The sequence below is a fragment of the Macrobrachium rosenbergii genome, chromosome 47 (assembly GCF_040412425.1).
Source record: "Macrobrachium rosenbergii isolate ZJJX-2024 chromosome 47, ASM4041242v1, whole genome shotgun sequence".
Classification (NCBI taxonomy): domain Eukaryota; kingdom Metazoa; phylum Arthropoda; class Malacostraca; order Decapoda; family Palaemonidae; genus Macrobrachium; species Macrobrachium rosenbergii.
Genome location: NC_089787.1, coordinates 11,126,828 through 11,144,523, shown reverse-complemented (window position 1 = coordinate 11,144,523; position 17,696 = coordinate 11,126,828). Strand labels below are relative to the sequence as shown.

The 17,696-nt window shown below is 37.8% G+C and overlaps 1 protein-coding gene across 1 annotated transcript; it reads right to left on the bottom strand.

The window, feature by feature from the left end:
- Positions 1 to 1,387: 1,387 nt before the first annotated feature.
- LOC136830852 (uncharacterized) lies at positions 1,388 to 2,492 on the bottom strand. The gene is made up of 3 exons (XM_067090830.1): positions 2,329 to 2,492; positions 2,020 to 2,284; positions 1,388 to 1,930 (listed from the first exon to the last, which is right to left on the bottom strand). The coding sequence occupies exons 1-3, from the start codon at positions 2,490 to 2,492 to the stop codon at positions 1,388 to 1,390; spliced, it is 972 nt and encodes a 323-aa protein (XP_066946931.1).
- Positions 2,493 to 17,696: the final 15,204 nt, after the last annotated feature.

The window sequence follows — 17,696 nt, the reverse complement described above, 5'->3', positions numbered from 1 at the left end:
TAGTACCATCAATTAAATTCACTATGGACATGGAAAATGATGGGTGCTTACCCTTTTTGGATGTCCTCTTACGAAGAAATAGTAGTGGGTTTAAATAGTGTGTGTATAGAAAACCCACTAATATTTCTTCCTATGTGCATTTCTATTCCGGACAAAGCAACAGGGTAAAAAAATCAGTGTTTTCATCTACAGTATGTTTTTAAGAGCATTGTGGGTATGCAGCCCTGAATATATTGATGAGGAAATAGATAAGATTAGGAATGCGGGCAAGAAATTGAAATATCCTGACTGTATTAAACTGCATTTAAAGCGGCAAAAAAGACTATGTATCAAAACCAAAAAGAACCTTACAACACAAAAAATTTGCTTGTATGGCCTTATAATAATAATATGAAAGACATCCCCATCTTCTTAAGAATTTTGTGTTAATGTCGCATTTAAGAACAATAAAACAATGAAAAAATGTACTTATCAAGAACTCCTGACAATACTAAAGGGTGTGTATATAAAATTCCATGTAAGTCTTGTGACAACTTTTATACTGGCCAAATGGGGAAAGCATTGGAAAAAGAATTGAACAGCATAAGAAATGTGAGATATGCATAGGGGAACAGTGGCCCCACATGTTAGTGAGAACAATCATGCTATCAACTTTGCTGCCAAAAGGATTGTAGCCTATATCCCAATAATGCACTGAAAGGAATATTGTAAGGTTGTCCAAAATAAGATAACAAGAACAATGAAACTGATTTATTAACAAAAAAACATATACAACTTTCTAAAAGGACTGCAGCCATATCTGCATGAAGGCCCAGTGCATAAAGGGCAGATGTGTGACCTGGGTCAACCAATTATGCAGATACAAATATATACAACCTTAAGAACTAAATCTAAGGCATGGAAATATGACCTGCCAGACAAATGTTCACAAATAAATACACAGTTATTAATGCCGACTGGCCTTGTTTTTACATAAATCAACAGCAGAACACACTTCGATGATCACGACCCGACCTTCGACTGGTCTTGAGCCTTCCAAGGTGAAGGCTGGAAGGTCCTTACAGAAAACGGAGCTGGAGGAGAACGAGTTTCAGGGGGACTTTACAGTACTCCCCCCAAGACGTTGACGGATTGATTAGTTCTGTAACGGGAGGGAGGGCGGAGGGTTCCCTGGATCTTGAAGTGAAAACTAAGGGAGGGGGTACCGTCTCGGTGTCCTCCTGCAGGATACCAGCCCCTTGGTGGCTCTTGGGGAAACGATTGCTCTGGGGAGGACGTCCCTGGGACCCTTCCTTGTGCGCTGCTGACGTGCGATAAGGGGCGCCTTGGTGATTTGACCCTCGACACCTTCTGGATCAGCTTGCATCAGAAAGGCTGGTTTCAATAATTAGTCTATGGAGACCCAATCTTCCCTCCCATGGATGTGAAGCTGGTAGGCCTTCCCGCTACGCCTCGTACTTTGAAGGGGCCCCTGTACGGATTTGTTGGGGGCTTTCTCCGTACTGCATCGTCCCTGACAAAGACCCTGCCTGCAAGATGATAAGGCTGGGGAAATGTAGACTGGGGTCCTTAAAGCTTGGAAGGATCGCCTAAAGGTACAAATTTGCCGGCAATCTCCCAGTAGCCTCTGCATGGTGATGTCCTTCCTTCCTTCGACCAGTTCTCCCGGCACGGTCAGCGCTTTCCCCATAGACTTTCTCGGCAGGGGACGGCTCGCCATGGCCGTGGTTCTCCTGAGGCCGAGGAGGACCCAAGGTAGCTGGTCTTTCCAATTTTCTCCCGAACACCTTGCTGTAAGGAGGCCTTTAGTGAACGGTGAAACCTTTCCACCATCCCGTTTGGGTTGTGGGTTGTAAGATGTTGTGGTATGGTGTTTGGTGCCCAGGAGCTGGGTCAGGGGCGGCCCACAGCTCCGACAGGAATGCCGAGCCTATCCGTGGGATATGTCGTCCGGACTCCGGGAAACCGGCTGATCCAGCTGGTGAGAGCTTTAAAACGCTGTAAAAGTATGTTTCTTACATCGGGTTGTTGTCTGGCCACCTGGTGGAGCGGTCGACGACTGTCAGGATGTATCTGGCTCTCCTGAAGGTGGTAGGGGCCGACGATGTCGACATGGATGTGGCCAAGCGTCTCCCTCGCCTGGAACTCTCCTACTGCTGATTCTGTGTGCCTGCCGACCTTGCTTCTCTGGCAGTGGAGGCATTGCTTGGCCCAGGTCCTGGCGTCCTTTCGGATCCCGCAAGCCACATGAATTTTTCCGTCAGGAGGCGCAAGGTGGTACGGCCTGAGGGGTGGAGAGGCCGTGGATCACGTCGAAGACCTCCTTACACCGGGAGGCCGGGATTAGGACGGGGACGGCCCGTGCTGGTGTCGCAGAGAAGGGTGAGACCTGAATTTCTTGAAGGGCACGTCCTCCACACCAGGGACGTATAGGCGGTACGGTAGGCAGGTGTCTCTGGGTCGACAGCCTGTTCACGGGGAAGGTCCTTCATAATCGATCCCGAGCTGGATGGAGTTGACCCCAATCCTGGAGAGGGCGTCTGCTACTGGGTTGCTCTTGCCGGGATGTAACGGACGGAATGAGAACTCCGCCAATGCTGCCAGATGCCTCTGCTGCCTTGCCGACTGCCGCCCCCGCCGGAAGGCGGACCAGGGGTTGGTGGTCTGTCCACAGGATGAAGGGCGCCCCTCCAGGAGGAACTTGAAGTGTCTCACCGCCACGTGCCAGGGCGAGGAGCTCCTGTCGAACGTGCTGTATCGTGCCTCGTGGGACCAAGTTTCTGCTGAAGAAGGCCAGGGGTGGGGTGTTACCGGATTACCTGTTCCAGGACAGCGCGAGGCAACATTGCTGGCGCTCTGTTGTCAGCTGCAGAGGGGCACTGGGGTCATGGTGTGCCAACGCTGCTGCCTTGGCGAGGGATGCCATTGCCTCTGGAAGGCCCGGTCCTGTTCTGGTCCCCACACTGAAGGGACCATGCGTCCCTTCAGGGCCTCCGCTGGGGCCATGGTGTGGGCAACACCCGGGATGAATCTCCTGTATGGTTCACCATCCTGGAGGAACTCCTGAAGGGCCTTGATTGATGTGGGCAGGAACTTCTCAATGGCCCTGACCTTAGAAGACAGGGGTGGACGCCCTTGGTTGAGATTTCGTGGCCCAGGAATTCGATTTTTCTCCACCCTGAAGGTACACTTGTCGAACCGCACGACGCAGCCCGTTGTCATTCAGTCGTTTGAGGACGGCCTACAATTTCTAAAAGGACTGTTAGCCATATCTGCATGAAGGCCCAGTGCATAAAGGGCAGATGTGTGACCTGGGTCAACCAATTATGCAGATACAAATATACAACCTAAGAACTAAATCTAAGGCATGGAATATGACCTGCCAGACAAATGTTACAATAAATAATAATAAGTTTTAGGCCGACTGGCCTTGTTTTACATAAATCAACAGCAGAACACTTCCGATGACCAAGGACCCGACGACCTCGGGTCGCTGGAGCCTTCCAAGGTGAAGGCTGGAAGGTCCCTTACAGAAAACGGAGCGGAGAACAACGAGTTTCAGGGGGACCTTACAATATCACTGAATCTAGCTTTATAAAAGAGTTACAACCATAATATGAATATCAGTCAAGGGATGTATAAACTTGATCCTTTAATATCAAAAGAAATTTGTAAATTGTTTAAATTTTAAGGCAGGCAGTAGAGATGTATGAATATAGGATTATCATATTTGTAAACACAGTACAGGGCAGTGCTAATGAGTTTCAAACGTCTCCCCTGACACCTGTCAGTGTGGATCTGTGGTCGCCTATCGTTTGTATGTTTATCAGTATTGTCCCCTGAGGTATATTGTGATTTTTAGCCAAATGAGTTTTGAAGGCCACTCCTACCCTACCTCGACACCGGCCGGTGGGTGGATATGTAGTCTCTAACGGTTGTGTATGTTTGTCAGTACTGTTCCTGTAGTATACTGTATATATCTGTGACTTCTTATACTCTGTATCAGTCCTTCGTCAATGGCTTGAAATAAAGTCGAAACTGGTCAGGACCTACACCCTGTGTCTTATTTTTTCACCTGTGGTAATGTGTGATATATATATATAATATATATATATATATATATATATATATATATATATATATATATATATATATATATATATATATATATATATATATATATATATATATATATTATAACTATTAGGAAAGGTGTGAACTACACGACCATCTGACGAGTTAAAGCTGAATACTGAAGAAAAGATGTTTCCCTATTGTCATCCCTACCTTAAAAGAGGCCAGGGCCAATGCCTTACGACAGATGATGGGTGGCATATTGCGATAGCATCGATAAGTTAGTATTTTGTTAAATTTAAACGGTGGCCCTAAAGATTTTGGCGAAGTGCGGAGAGCTCTCAATAAATTTTACTTTGGAAGGGGATGTGTTATTAATATACTTTAGGTTGCCTTTAAATAATCCGGGGTAGGTTTTCTATACTGTCTAGCCTTATTTCTCTGCTGTCGTTTTAGGGATAACTTCATCTAAATAAACATCCACACCCGTCTCTCTCGCCGACCGGAATATTCAGTGCCTTTTGTTTATGGTTTTTATTTTTGTTTATGATATTTACCTTCTTTTGCTTTTATTTTTTACATTCATCCCCAAGGGGCTGGTACTAAACACGGAACCTATTTTGAACGTAAACTGGTAGCTACCGAACAACAAGCGCAGTAGTAGTCTGCAGTTTTACCAAAACATGACGAGCATATTGACTGACACCCGAATTTCTTACATATCACCATACATTAGGATACCATAATGTCAAATGTAAGATAAGGTTAATTTCACCAGGGCATTCAGGCTAAAATGTACAAAAATGATGCTAAATTAAAGCCGACGATACCTCCATATAGCACTCCATATTAAGCAAAACCTCAAATATTAAAATGAAAAGTGAAATGATTTTCCAACTGATCTCCGCTGTGTAAATCAAACCCACTTTTGTACGATTTTCGTTAAAAAAATAGCGAAAAGTGCTGATCACTTAACAGAAATATTCTATACCTGATTTCCCTGAAGAAAACAAGGGCATTGAGATACGGTTAAACATATCAATCCCAAGATTGCCAATCAGACCATATATAGATATCCTATTGTGTTGTGACACTGAAGGTAACACTTTAAACCTAGTATTTAGTTCCATTTTTAGATCTTAGAAAACACATAGAAATATATATAAAAGAACTTCAAAACTCAAAAATTCGAAGTCAGTTCTATCTAAAAACAGAATCTTGAATTAAATGTAAAAATACAATAATTTCATATATACTGTATATATATGTATATATAATATATATATATGTGTGTGTGTGAGAGAGAGAGAGAGAGAGAGAGAGAGAGAGAGAGAGAGAGAGAGAGAGAGAGAGAGAGAGAGAGAGAGAGAGAGAGAGAGAGAGAGAGAGAGAGAGAGAGAGCAGTAACTTCCTTAGTTTACCTTAAAATAAGAGTACGTTTTCTATATTTCAGCTTCCTTCAATTCTCATTAGGTTCGTTTTATGGGTAACTTACTCTTAATGAAGATTTCTCTCTCTCTCTCTCTCTCTCTATATACGCTTGATTCTAATGGCTAACAGTATTTTGACTGACATACGAAATTCTTACATACAATAAATTGCTATGCCAAACCGTCAAAATTTAAAGGTATGGCTAGGTACAATAGGTTAAAATGTGCAAAAACTAATGCTAAATTGGATTTCATGAGTGTTTGACACTATACATAATCCTTAGCCCACTGCTCATTATATAGATTTTAGTTTCTCACCTAGAACTTAACATTAAATATAGTAAAGAATAACTTATCATTAAAATGGGTGGGGAAACGATTCCATCAGTTCCTAGTTATATCAACACTTGGAATAAACTTTCCCGTTGTTTTTTCTTTTTTTATTTATTAATTTTTTCTGAATAATCATTGAGAAGTACGGATCATTTGACTGAAATAATGCCCAATATTTGAGATAAAACGTATCTCTCCTAAGAGTGTGAATGGTTCAAATATCTTTACATAGAGCTCTTGTACATACTGAATTGAAGATGGTAAATTCAGTAGCTGTTAGAACTGCAATGAAAATGAGGTAGTAGAAATTTTATTATTGCCCCAGGTGACACTGAAACTACCATTTTAAAACCCACTATTCAGTTCATCTTAAAAACAAGTCTTGGGGAAAATGATAGAAATGCAGTAAAATAACAGCACTTCAGATTTCCCTATCAAGTTCTATCTTATGGAAGATATAATAACAACGAAACAAAATAACTACTATAGTAGTTATATATAACCACTATTCTGTACCTTGTTGAAGCTCTCAGGAAAATATTTCGTGTAAAATATTGTTGCTTTCTTGGAATTTGATTACTCGTGCAAGGATGCCTTGTGCTACTCTTTTCCTATGTACATAAAAATTCTAAACGAGTTTATTTATAAGATAATAAGATGCGACAGATTCTCTCTCTCTCTCTCTCTCTCTCTCTCTCTCTCTTCTCTCTCTCTTCTTCTCTCTCTCTCTCTCATTCGTACGTTGTTGCTTTGCATTTTTAGAATTCTTTCCTTATTTGCCTGCTTGCCCGAGGTCTCCGAAAAAGCCAACATATTTTGACTCGCATCAAATCGTAAACTCATACAAATTTTATACAGATGCATTGCTCTTCTCCTGAGAGAGAGAGAGAGAGAGAGAGAGAGAGAGAGAGAGAGAGAGAGAGAGAGAGAGAGAGAGAGAGAGAGAGAGAGAGAGAGAGAGAAGAATCTCGGTGTAAATACACAAAACAAAACACCTTGGTTGATACAGCATATAAAAAAGGCCGTCAAAGAACAATATATTTACTCTGCTGCTGGAGAGCTTCCGAATTCTTGGCACTGAGGAGCGATGTGGCACTCGGTGGCACCAGCGTGTCTCTTCCTCAGTGGGAAGAATGGCAAATATTCGCTCCTCCAGTTCATCTCATTCCGTTAAATACCGCGGATGTGGACGGGTTAATGCCGACGAGAACTGTGGCAAAGATACACTGCTCCAAATATTTAGGCGAAAGGGGTCGTGCACAGTAATAATAATAATAATAATAATAATAATAATAATAATAATAATAATAATAATAATAATAATGGAACTAAGACAATGATGTAGTACTCCCAAGACATAATATAATTTAATTTCAGTTTATACACACACAGTTCAGTGATTCAGATGCGACCCACACCCATGTGGGAGCCCGGATTCGAATCCATCGCAAGGCAGATGAATACGGCACGGTCCGTTAAAACCCTATATTGACCTAAGCAGTGAGTTATTTATCTGATAGTCAGTTGATTACGGTGGGTCGCATTTGAGGTAGGATAGGTTCCGGGCAAACACCTCAGGATACAGCACCTTAATGGAGAAAGTTTGTATGTGTGTATATGTGTATATATATATATATATATATATATATATATATATATATATATATATATATATATATATATATATATATATATAAATAAACTCAGTTTGACGACATAAAACAATGGCCACCAGTAGTAAAATAAAAGATCTTCAGAAATGGAAAACAGAAATAAAGACGCAGAATCAGAAGTAAAGAAAAATAAATGATAAAACACAAATGATAAAATACAGCTGAAAAACAAGAAAATACCGATGTCAACGAAGTGAAACAAAAAATTGGAGACAAAACAATTCCAACAAAATACAAAAGTATTAGAGAGAAACCGTCGAGGAATTAAATCTGGTGAGGGTTACAAGATGTAAAACAAACATTAAAAAATAAATTGAAAAAAATTAAAAAAAAGGGAACGCGGAAATTAAGACATGACGACAAGAAAAGGGAAAAAAAAGAAAAGGAATGCAAAAGCACGAGAAAATACAAATGTCCTCAGGCTGGATAAACATTTGAGATAAACTTCCCCAAGAGGAAAAAAAAAAGTTTAAAAAAACAAGTCACACAATTAAAACAGACAAAACAGTCCAAGTATTCTGCGTTAGTCTCTTATTTATAAGAGTACATAAACAACGTCTTACCTGAGTAATTAACCTTGGAAAACGCACAGAAATACCTCACGAGCACGAAGGAAAAAAAAGGGACTCCAATGAATGGATGGCAAGAGCTTCCTATTTTCCTCTGCATCTCGTTTCAGTTGCTTGAAATAAACCACAGGGAGGAAATAGGGAAAGTTTGGGTAGAGTTTCCTTCTTCAATTTGAGTCACGGGAAATATTTTCGTTCGTGGCAAATAGTTTCGAAAAGTATTCAATGCAGGTTTTTTTTAATTATTTCGAATTACTGTTCTCGATTTTATTTACTGTTCTTGATATAGTCACTACAAGCTTACACACACAAACACGCATGCCAGCACGCACGCGCACACACACACACACACACTTAAAATTATTACAGTATATCACACTTAAAATTATTACAGTATATCACACTTAAAATTATTACAGTATATCACACTTAAAATTATTACAGTAATTCACACTTAAAATTATTACAGCGTATCACACTTAAAATTATGACAGTATATCACACTTAGAATTATTACAGTATATTATTCTGAACAAATAAAAGTAAGAACGAATAGACTGGCGTTATCGATAACATCCAATAACTACAAAAAAAAAAAAAAAAGATTTTTAAGCGTGAAAATGTAGATGCTTATGAGGTTCAATTTCAATAAACAAGTATTACCTTCTTTCTCACGTATATGTGTAGAGTGAATAACATTACTGGAAGGTTATTGATACTCACAAAATTGCCACCATCAGTATTATTATTATTATTATGGCTCTAAAAAGCTGGTTTCTTCGTACATAGAAAGTCACAGGAGCTTAAGAGTCCAATGCCCGTGCCCATCTCTGGGGGCTGGGTATGGTATAAACGGCAACGGGTCACATGAGGCTTGGAAATCAAAGAGAGAGAGAGCACACCAATCAAGTGTTAAATCAGTTTTCTACAAAAATAACTACTGCTTCTAAAGAATTGGTTGTGAAGGCGGTAAATACTGTTATGAAATGAATAAAAATTAAAGAAAATAACACGAGTTTTTCAAATTCTTTCCTGATTTTATTAAAATCCTCATCCTTGAAAACAAGATGGAATCAACTGAAAAACTTAACTGAGAAAAAGGATTAATTTCACCCCAGTTCTGTGCAATATTCGTTGAATCTGTTTTGTTCCAGATGCACGTCAATTGCTCGGAATCTCATGGTATTTTCCCTATTTTTCTTTATCTTCCTAATCTTTAATTTCATTTTCTATTCATCAGAATTTTTTTCTTTCTGTAACTTCTATCTATATATATATATATATATATATATATATATATATATATATATATATATATATATATATATATATATATATATCTATATAAATTATAATAACCACAAGGCCCTTGGCTTCCCTATTTCTTTACTTTGAGGTTATTTCATTTACATTCATTATGTAGTACAGAAAAGTTACCAGCAGATTATATATATATATATATATATATATATATATATATATATATATATATATATATATATAGAGAAGAAGAGAGAGAGAGAGAGAGAGAGAAGAGAGAGAGAAAGAGAGAGAAGAGAGAGAGAGAAGAGAGAGAGAGAGAAATCTGGATCAGCGAGTCTGGAAAGCATTCCAGAAGATCCTCTCAACCAGGTGTTGTGCCTCAAGCTCCCCGAGACAGGCAGCCTCATCTCCCACTTCGCCCCCTCATTTGTAAATAAACTCACATCACTAATCGCTTGTACCTTAAGCAACCTCATTTCAGGGAACTCTGGCGTTAAGTAAAGTTTCTTTCTTTAAATTATAGAACGACTATACCACACTGGAGGCTTGCAATAAACGTCATGACCAACTAAAAATTCTAGAACAGGATGTATCCCACACGTGAAATTTCACCTGACACATTTACTTATAACACCTCAAAGTAAGAAAGTTAAAGCGCTGTGCTACGAAGGCGACGATGGGTCTATTCCTACTCAGTAAATGTCTCACCTCTCGACAGATTCACGTTTGCATGACGGCGAATGTAAACCAAATCTATTTTTGGCCCGTGGTGAAAAACGCGACATAGCAGATGCCAGGTTCAGGTCACCACGTGCGTCAGAATCTTGCAGTTTTACTGATCCAGCCTCTCCGGAGAAGTGTAGAAATCAGGAAATTAAGAGGAGTATTGCGGCTATTACTAATAGACACACACACACACACACATACAAATGAAGCACACACAAATTCATAATTATAGGTCCCCAAAATATAATGATGCTTTCTATAATAAAACGACCCAAAATTCTAGTCTCACAATCAGTTAATATGTTCCACTTCGATTTCCCCTTCGTGTATATCTTGTGCATCAGTTTCATTTAATAGAAAATTTACATTTTCTAAAGATTAATTGTGGTTTTAATCGTAGATACAAATTTGCAACTTCGTATATTAATAATAGGTATTAATGACATAGAGGCGCGCAAACGTACTCTCATTGCGGCATACATGTACATCCTACGTTGACGTGATTTGGAACAACTGGCGGCGGAAGTGACCAGCCACGTTAAAAGTTTCCCCAAATACAGGTTATTAAGCACAAACAGTTTCTACCACTAAAACTGTTATATGTATCGTCAGGTGCCTCTCAGCTCGCGTCTAGGAAAGAAAACTGAATTTTCTACAGTCGCCAGCAGAACATTCAATCTCATCATTGCAATCTCTCATTCAGTTTTTCAGTGGATGGTTGTCCTCTTCACTATATAGCGCTCAGCGTAGTAATTAATTAATGGTCACGTCATTTAACGAATGCCGTGCGTCAACCGATGAAACGATCTCATTCCCCATTCCCTGGACATTACGAGCCTTATGGAACTCAACTTTCCAGAATGGTCTCCACATCATTTTCATTCGCACGAAATTGTGCAGCTCTAGCGCCTTAAGCACCATTTAGTCTGTTTGTCTGTTAAGACCCCATGAACGTCATTAAAGTGTTTGTTTATCCCTTCGATAATATTTAAGTTCTCTTTTAAGTTTTTTCGTTCATATATAGGAAATAGCGTCCTGAACAACATCTTACAAAAATTTGTTTTAAAACAAAATGGCGTTATACCACTCACTTTAATTTACTTTTCCACAGACATTGCGCAGTTTCGTATTTTCCATTTTCAGGAAGGTTGCAAAGATGTATAAATGACACGATATTTATGTCCTGACATCAGGATGTTCATGATAAATTGAGTTTTAGATCTTAAATCTCTCACATTTGAATGATTTATCAAACATTTATTTCCATTTCCTCTCTACTCAATTTCCTTCCTACAATCAATTTCTGCTCCAAAGGGATCTTCAGGGGCCTTGTGGAGTCATCAAATGGTGATGATAGTGGATCCTCCTGTAAAGAGAGAAAGTCTCCCATCCATTGACACTTTCCAGTGTTATTCCTCGACCAAGGTTTTGCATTTCAGTGCCCCTTCTATCAAAGGAAAAGGCTACGTGCAGAAGGGCTTATATCAACTTGTTTTGTGTGTGTGTGTGTGTGTGTGTGTGTGTGTGTGTGTGTGTGAGAGAGAGAGAGAGAGAGAGAGAGAGAGAGAGAGAGACAGAGAGAGACAGAGAGAAGTATGAAAGTTGGAGATAAATGATGTTTTTAACTTTGGTTGGGATAATAAAACACACTTTTTCATTTCATTCTTTGAATAATTCTCTAGATATATGGACATGAAGATAATTACTAGTTTTTGAGAAATGTTAGTATAAAGCTGGAAAATGACATGGAAAAATAACACGTTAATAAAAGCTCACTCGAAATATTTGTACAAAAGATCTCAGGAAACCCATCAACCGGCCCATAACACCCCAAAAAGTCTCACTCTCATTACACTTCTCTTTATGAGTTAGAGAATCACGAGAGTAAGTCAGTTTGATCATTTCTTTACAGCAGAGATTCTCTTCCTATTCTAGTATTTTACCAGAATCATTTGAATTACTTGGAATGGAGAGTGTGGGATGGTTCTACTACAGTTGCTAAAAATAGATCATAAAAAACAAATTCTCTCTCTCTCTCTCTCTCTCTCTCTCTCTCTCTCTCTCTCTCTCTCTCTCTCTCTCTCTTTACAAAAGCAAAGCATTTGCAGAAAGTTGGAAAATTGATAAAAACCATTTTGCCTATATCATTTTCGTTTGATAATATGAGTGCTGGAATGTAAAAAATCAGAGTTTAGGAATAACATTCAGGAAGCGTCAATTGACAGGAGGCCTTCTCCTCTGATGGAGGATCTAAGATCATCCCACCATTTTGATGAACTTCTCGACAAGCGCCCTGAAGATCTTTCGGATCGAAAATTCAATTTATGCCAGAGAAAAAGGGTAAAAAGAAATGAAGACTACTAAGTGACCTCATAAAAATTCTTCAAACACAGGAAAAGGGGAAACATTGCGGATGGCACGAAATCCAAACACTTCATTGAATACGAGAACGTAACTATCAAAAAATACTAACTACTTTCTAAACTTTAAACCATTTTGTGTGGTATTTTCCACATTTTTATGTCATATCATATTCCTAGCCTGTAACTCCTCTTGGTTTCATTTCCTTGGTTTATCGCTTTGAAATTGCTGTATTTGCGGAGAGCCTGTTCGGCAATGTGGAATGCTTAATCAGTTTTAACCAAAATGCTTTTGTCAAGTACAGATTCTGCATTTGCAGGCCTATTATCAGGTGATACTTTAAAGATTATTTTTATTGGAGTTTGTGGTTCTGTAATAATAATAAACAATAGAACAGTGTGGTTCCTTTAATATTCCCTATAGCATAATAGAAACCATATATAGTATATTATTAACAGCTTTCATAAACTAAAAATATATCCATAAAGTTATAGTTAACAACATAAGCAAACAAAGATTTATATTTTATATTGGTTTATATTACATTTCCTGATGAAAAATAACAATTCAACTGTAAAATTATGAAAGTAGCTCGATGAATAAAAATAATTATAAAGATTTTAAAAATGATAAGGCTGATTATTCATTGGCAGGTTTTTTTTTTTTTGTTTCTGTGGGATCAAAGTTCCCATGGATCTTATTCTTGAAAATGCTCTACGAATTTCTGGGTGGGGACGCCTAGTACTTTATTTCGTATAGAGCTAAGAAGCCCTCAAATATAGAAAGGGAGGAAAATGCAATAGAAATTCCCCCCGAAAGAGCCAACAGACAGACCCCAAGAGCTAAAAACACGATGACTGAAGAAGAAGCTAAAGGTGTCTGTCCAAAAGCAGCAGAAGGGACAGAGATGGAGATGATCTTCTGAGTTCCGGAGAGTTTCCCCTTGGAAGGTAATCTCTCTCTCTCTCTCTCTCTCTCTCTCTCTCTCTCTCTCTCTCTCTCTGGAAAGCAAGTTCACTGAGATACAAGGGTTCTTCAAAGGCTGAGAGTAGCATTCAGGAGGGTGATCACCAGATGTCACCCAATTCTCGCACCCAGAGGTGGGAACAAGTCATTAACTCTGAAGGAACTTTTCAACAAACACCGTCAAGGACATTTTCCGCGATGGCAAAGATTTGTACGAAAAGTGATTAAGAAGGAGAAAAAGAATTTTAGCAGTGTGTACAAATTCAGAATAAAGTTTTCGTTGTTATGCTTCCTCACAGAAAAGGAAACTCTAAACGTATTCCTTACTTTCATCTATTCGGCTTGTAGTTAAGTACCAATTCCCCGAACAACCAGAAGAGGCGAAAACTCATATGTACTCTTTTTGATGGTAATTCCCAGAGAATCATTAAGAAAACAAATTTTCAAACGAAGTTTTTGATCTGTTTTTTAAAGATCAAAATGCATTAACTTTCATGTTGGAAACATTTTTTTTTAATAAGAATTAAAACAAGGAAATGTTTTTAGGAAAAGTATTCTTAGACAATGTGAGGCGATTAATATGGGAAATGATCACCAAACGGAAGGAAAGCGAACCTGGTGTCTCCTCACAATAATAATTTTTATTATTCTCAAATGGAATGAAACCCCCTCATGGGAGCCTTCCCTGTTCGGAGGCTGCTTTGCCTTCCTCGTACCTCTTCTTGAGAGTTTGCCTTCGGGCTCAACACTATTTTTAAACATCCTCAAAATTTCAACGTTGGAATTTTCTCACATTTAATTCTGGTTAAAGTTTCACACATCTGCAGACACTGCTAAGATAAAACAAACCTTATATAATACTACGTTTATTAAAATTACTTTGCATTAATAATATTTCTCGAGCTTCATAAAACCACGACATATGTAAAAAAGTATGTCATGTTTCAATCAGGCGGGTCTTTGTCCATCAGAATAGCCAACGATGAAATGCTTTGACATCATATGAAAACGTGAGGGCAAGCCAAAAATATTTAGAATGAATAGGAAATAAAGAGATGAAGTAAACGTTGCCCAGATCATTCCTTCCTCGTGCGTGAATCTAACCTCAGCTCTCTATTTTGGCTGTAAAGGATTTTTTGTTTACTGTATGAAAGAAGAGGAAAGATGGCGGGTTGGGGTTGTCATCACGCATGCGTATCCACAGCCGTCTTTTTTATGACCTCAAAATCATTCTTACTGAGACTGAGTCATTTGAGCGTTGGAAATCTACATCTCTTTGGTGAATGCCTCGGTGCTGGATATTCTGATGCACTACGGGTCTTGATGAATAAGCCGTCTGCCACTGACTTGTTTTTCATGTCAGCAACAGTATTAAGAGGGGAATTAACTGACCTGTCTTTTATCATATTTATTAACCGATGCACTTTTTATGTATAAAAGATAGCCAGATTTTTATCATCTATTTTTCTAGACTAAAAGCAATTAAATGACAAATTACTCAACAGACTTTTATATCTAAACCTTTCTTTGTTTGGGCGTAAAATTCAAGCTGAGAGTATCGCAAAAAACAATTTCTATGCAAATTTATTGTATAAAAGACCAGCAACTTGAAGGGCATTTATATTCATATTTGAGTGAGGTACAATGGATTTCACTTGTTTGGTAAATAATCGGCTTTACAGTGCATAAGCACCATTCTGCTGGAATGAACAATGATTTATATATCAAGCGTCGACCTCATAAAAAAAATAGTACAGAAAAAATCATTTGGAAAGTAATAACTCGTGGGAATAATGTAAAACAGAACAAAGCATAAAAAAGTGTTTTTTCCATTAAAATCTCTTGTCGTTTGCAAGCGACTTAAAGGCAATGCAATGAAAGGGAATGATTAATCACTAATTCATGCTTTGGAAGTTCACTTCCCTAGATATGGCAATGGATGATGAAGACAGATTTTTCTTTGCGATTAATGGATTTTGGATTTTCAGTGTGAAATGCTTAATGAATTATGGAATCAAAGAATCATTGTATAAAAGAACATGCCTATGCATGTTCTTTATATATAACATAATAAGTTATTATTATTATTATTATTATTATTATGTATTTTATTATTGTTATTATTATTATTATTATTGTTATTATTTCTTGTTCTTATTCTTGTTCTTGTTGTTGTTGTATTAAAGACAGAAAGTTAAGTGGGTCAAGATAAAAGGACATTATTATCATGTTTTCAATTTAATTTGAGCATCGCTCATGGAAGATAAAAACATCAAGGGTCGCTGCAAAGGTTTTATGATTTTATCCTCTCAGGATTAATTAAAACTTACATTGCTTTTAGCTTTTGGAGATTTTAGTAGGAACGTTGTTGAAGATTTTATAGGAATCTATTCGACTTTATTTTTTTTTCTTTTGCACTTTGGGCAAAATGACAAAATGCAGATAATCCTATATCTTAATAAATTTCTAGTGCAAACGTAAATAAATTTTATTATTTATGTACTCAACATTATTCGTAAATTTCCAGGTGATATGTACGGTTATTCTTTGAAAGGCAGTTCACACACACACACACATGTATATGTATATATATATATATATATATATATATATATATATATATATATATATATATATATATATATATATATATATATATAAAGCCACCTACAGGAATATCTTTTATGCTTTTTGCTTGCACCCTCAAAAATAGGACTAGACGTTAAATATAACTTTTTGGCATTAAAATAAAACCTCCTTTATCTATCATAGTGATACTATATAATACTATAATACAGGACCCAGGATCGCTCAAAACATTCTCTTAAACATGAATGGGAGAAGTTGAACGCCAGTTATCCCCTCCCTGTCGGGTACAATGCCTGGAGTGTCACTCTCCTCAGGGTTGTCCCCTGCAGGGAGGATGATCTTTTTATGAAACACAATTCACTTCTTTCGGTAATCTTTCTTTAGTTCCCCAAATCAGGCGCTATTGCTTTCACTCTACAGACTGGCTGGGAAGAGCACACACTTCTTTTTGTGTGGCTGCTTGGTTCTCACTCATCAGAAAAGGAGGAAACGAGAACAGCAGGAGTTAGAATTTTACTCAGGGTTTTCTTGAAACATTTGCATTTCATGGTGAACAGATTCTTTTCCTTCAAGACACTAAAAAGGTTATTAGAACTTTTTATGCTGCTGAGGCTCAGAAAAGGAAAGCATACTCTTTATTTTTTTCTTAACTGACTAGATTTAAACAAATCTCCACTGGCCAGAGAAAAAAATTGACCTAAACAGAAACATAAATCATAAGAGCCATTACCTCGTATTTTTTTTTTTTCTTTTGCATTTATAATTTGACCAACATGTCCTCCTCAAAGCGTTTGAAATTTCTTATTGATTTTTTATAAGAAGATTCTGATGCCAGTTTTTCTAATGTCTCAGATACACGAGATATCTTTTATGATAATGAAAGATATCCATATATCTGAGATACTATAATATCTATTGTGATGATAAAGACAAATATAGACGTTGAACAAACTTCATAATAAATTTTTAAAAGAAAAATAGTCATTAATTCGTAATTCACATGTTTTTTTTTTTTTAATATTGTCTTTTAAGACATACCTCGGAAAGGAAATTCTGTCTTCTCTGTCGACCTTCTCATCAGTGCCCGAAATTACCATAAAGAAAACACAAAGAGAATGTTTAAGGCTCGACATTACTCATAACTGGATAAAAAGAAAATTCTTTCTTTGCTCCCTTAAAACAGTAATTCCATTTATTACAGAGAGAGAGAGAGAGAGAGAGAGAGAGAGAGAGAGAGAGAGAGAGAGAGAGAGAGAGAGAGAGAGAGAGAGAGAGAATACATTGTTGCAGCAGGAGATTAAAAGATTGCTCTTGAAGTCAAGAAAAAAACGCAAGAGAGCCTCAACAGAGGGAGGAAATACCTTGACTTTTGACCTAAGACAGATCACATCGTTACCACAACTGTGTGGAATCATCATTAGAGGGAATCAAATCACGCTCAGCAAAGGAGGGGTAGACTGGGCAAAGTTATTTTCCATTATCTGTCTTTTTTTTATTCCTAATTTATTACACAGCCATAACGGATGACCTGAAACAGTTTGCGTTGATTTTATCATTGTCATAGATATGAGGCCTTATGTATAACACCTATCTCACGTGTGGTATTTGCTGACAATTTCTCAAAAGTAAGATGTGGGCCAAAAGTTACATCAAGTACAGTCAAAGCTTCAGACTCTTTCAGCAGAGTCCCATCCACCTTAAAAGGAGGGTGG

Excerpts from the sequence above, each read along its gene's own strand:
- LOC136830852 (XM_067090830.1), bottom strand. The coding sequence starts at position 2,492 with ATGAAGGACCTTCCCCGTGAACAGGCTGTCGACCCAGAGACACCTGCC. Across the intron at positions 2,285-2,328 it reads CCTAATCCCGGCCTCCCGGT|GCCGTACCACCTTGCGCCTC; the intron begins GTAAGGAGGTCT and ends TCCACCCCTCAG. Across the intron at positions 1,931-2,019 it reads TGGCCAGACAACAACCCGAT|GCTCGGCATTCCTGTCGGAG; the intron begins GTAAGAAACATA and ends TCCCACGGATAG.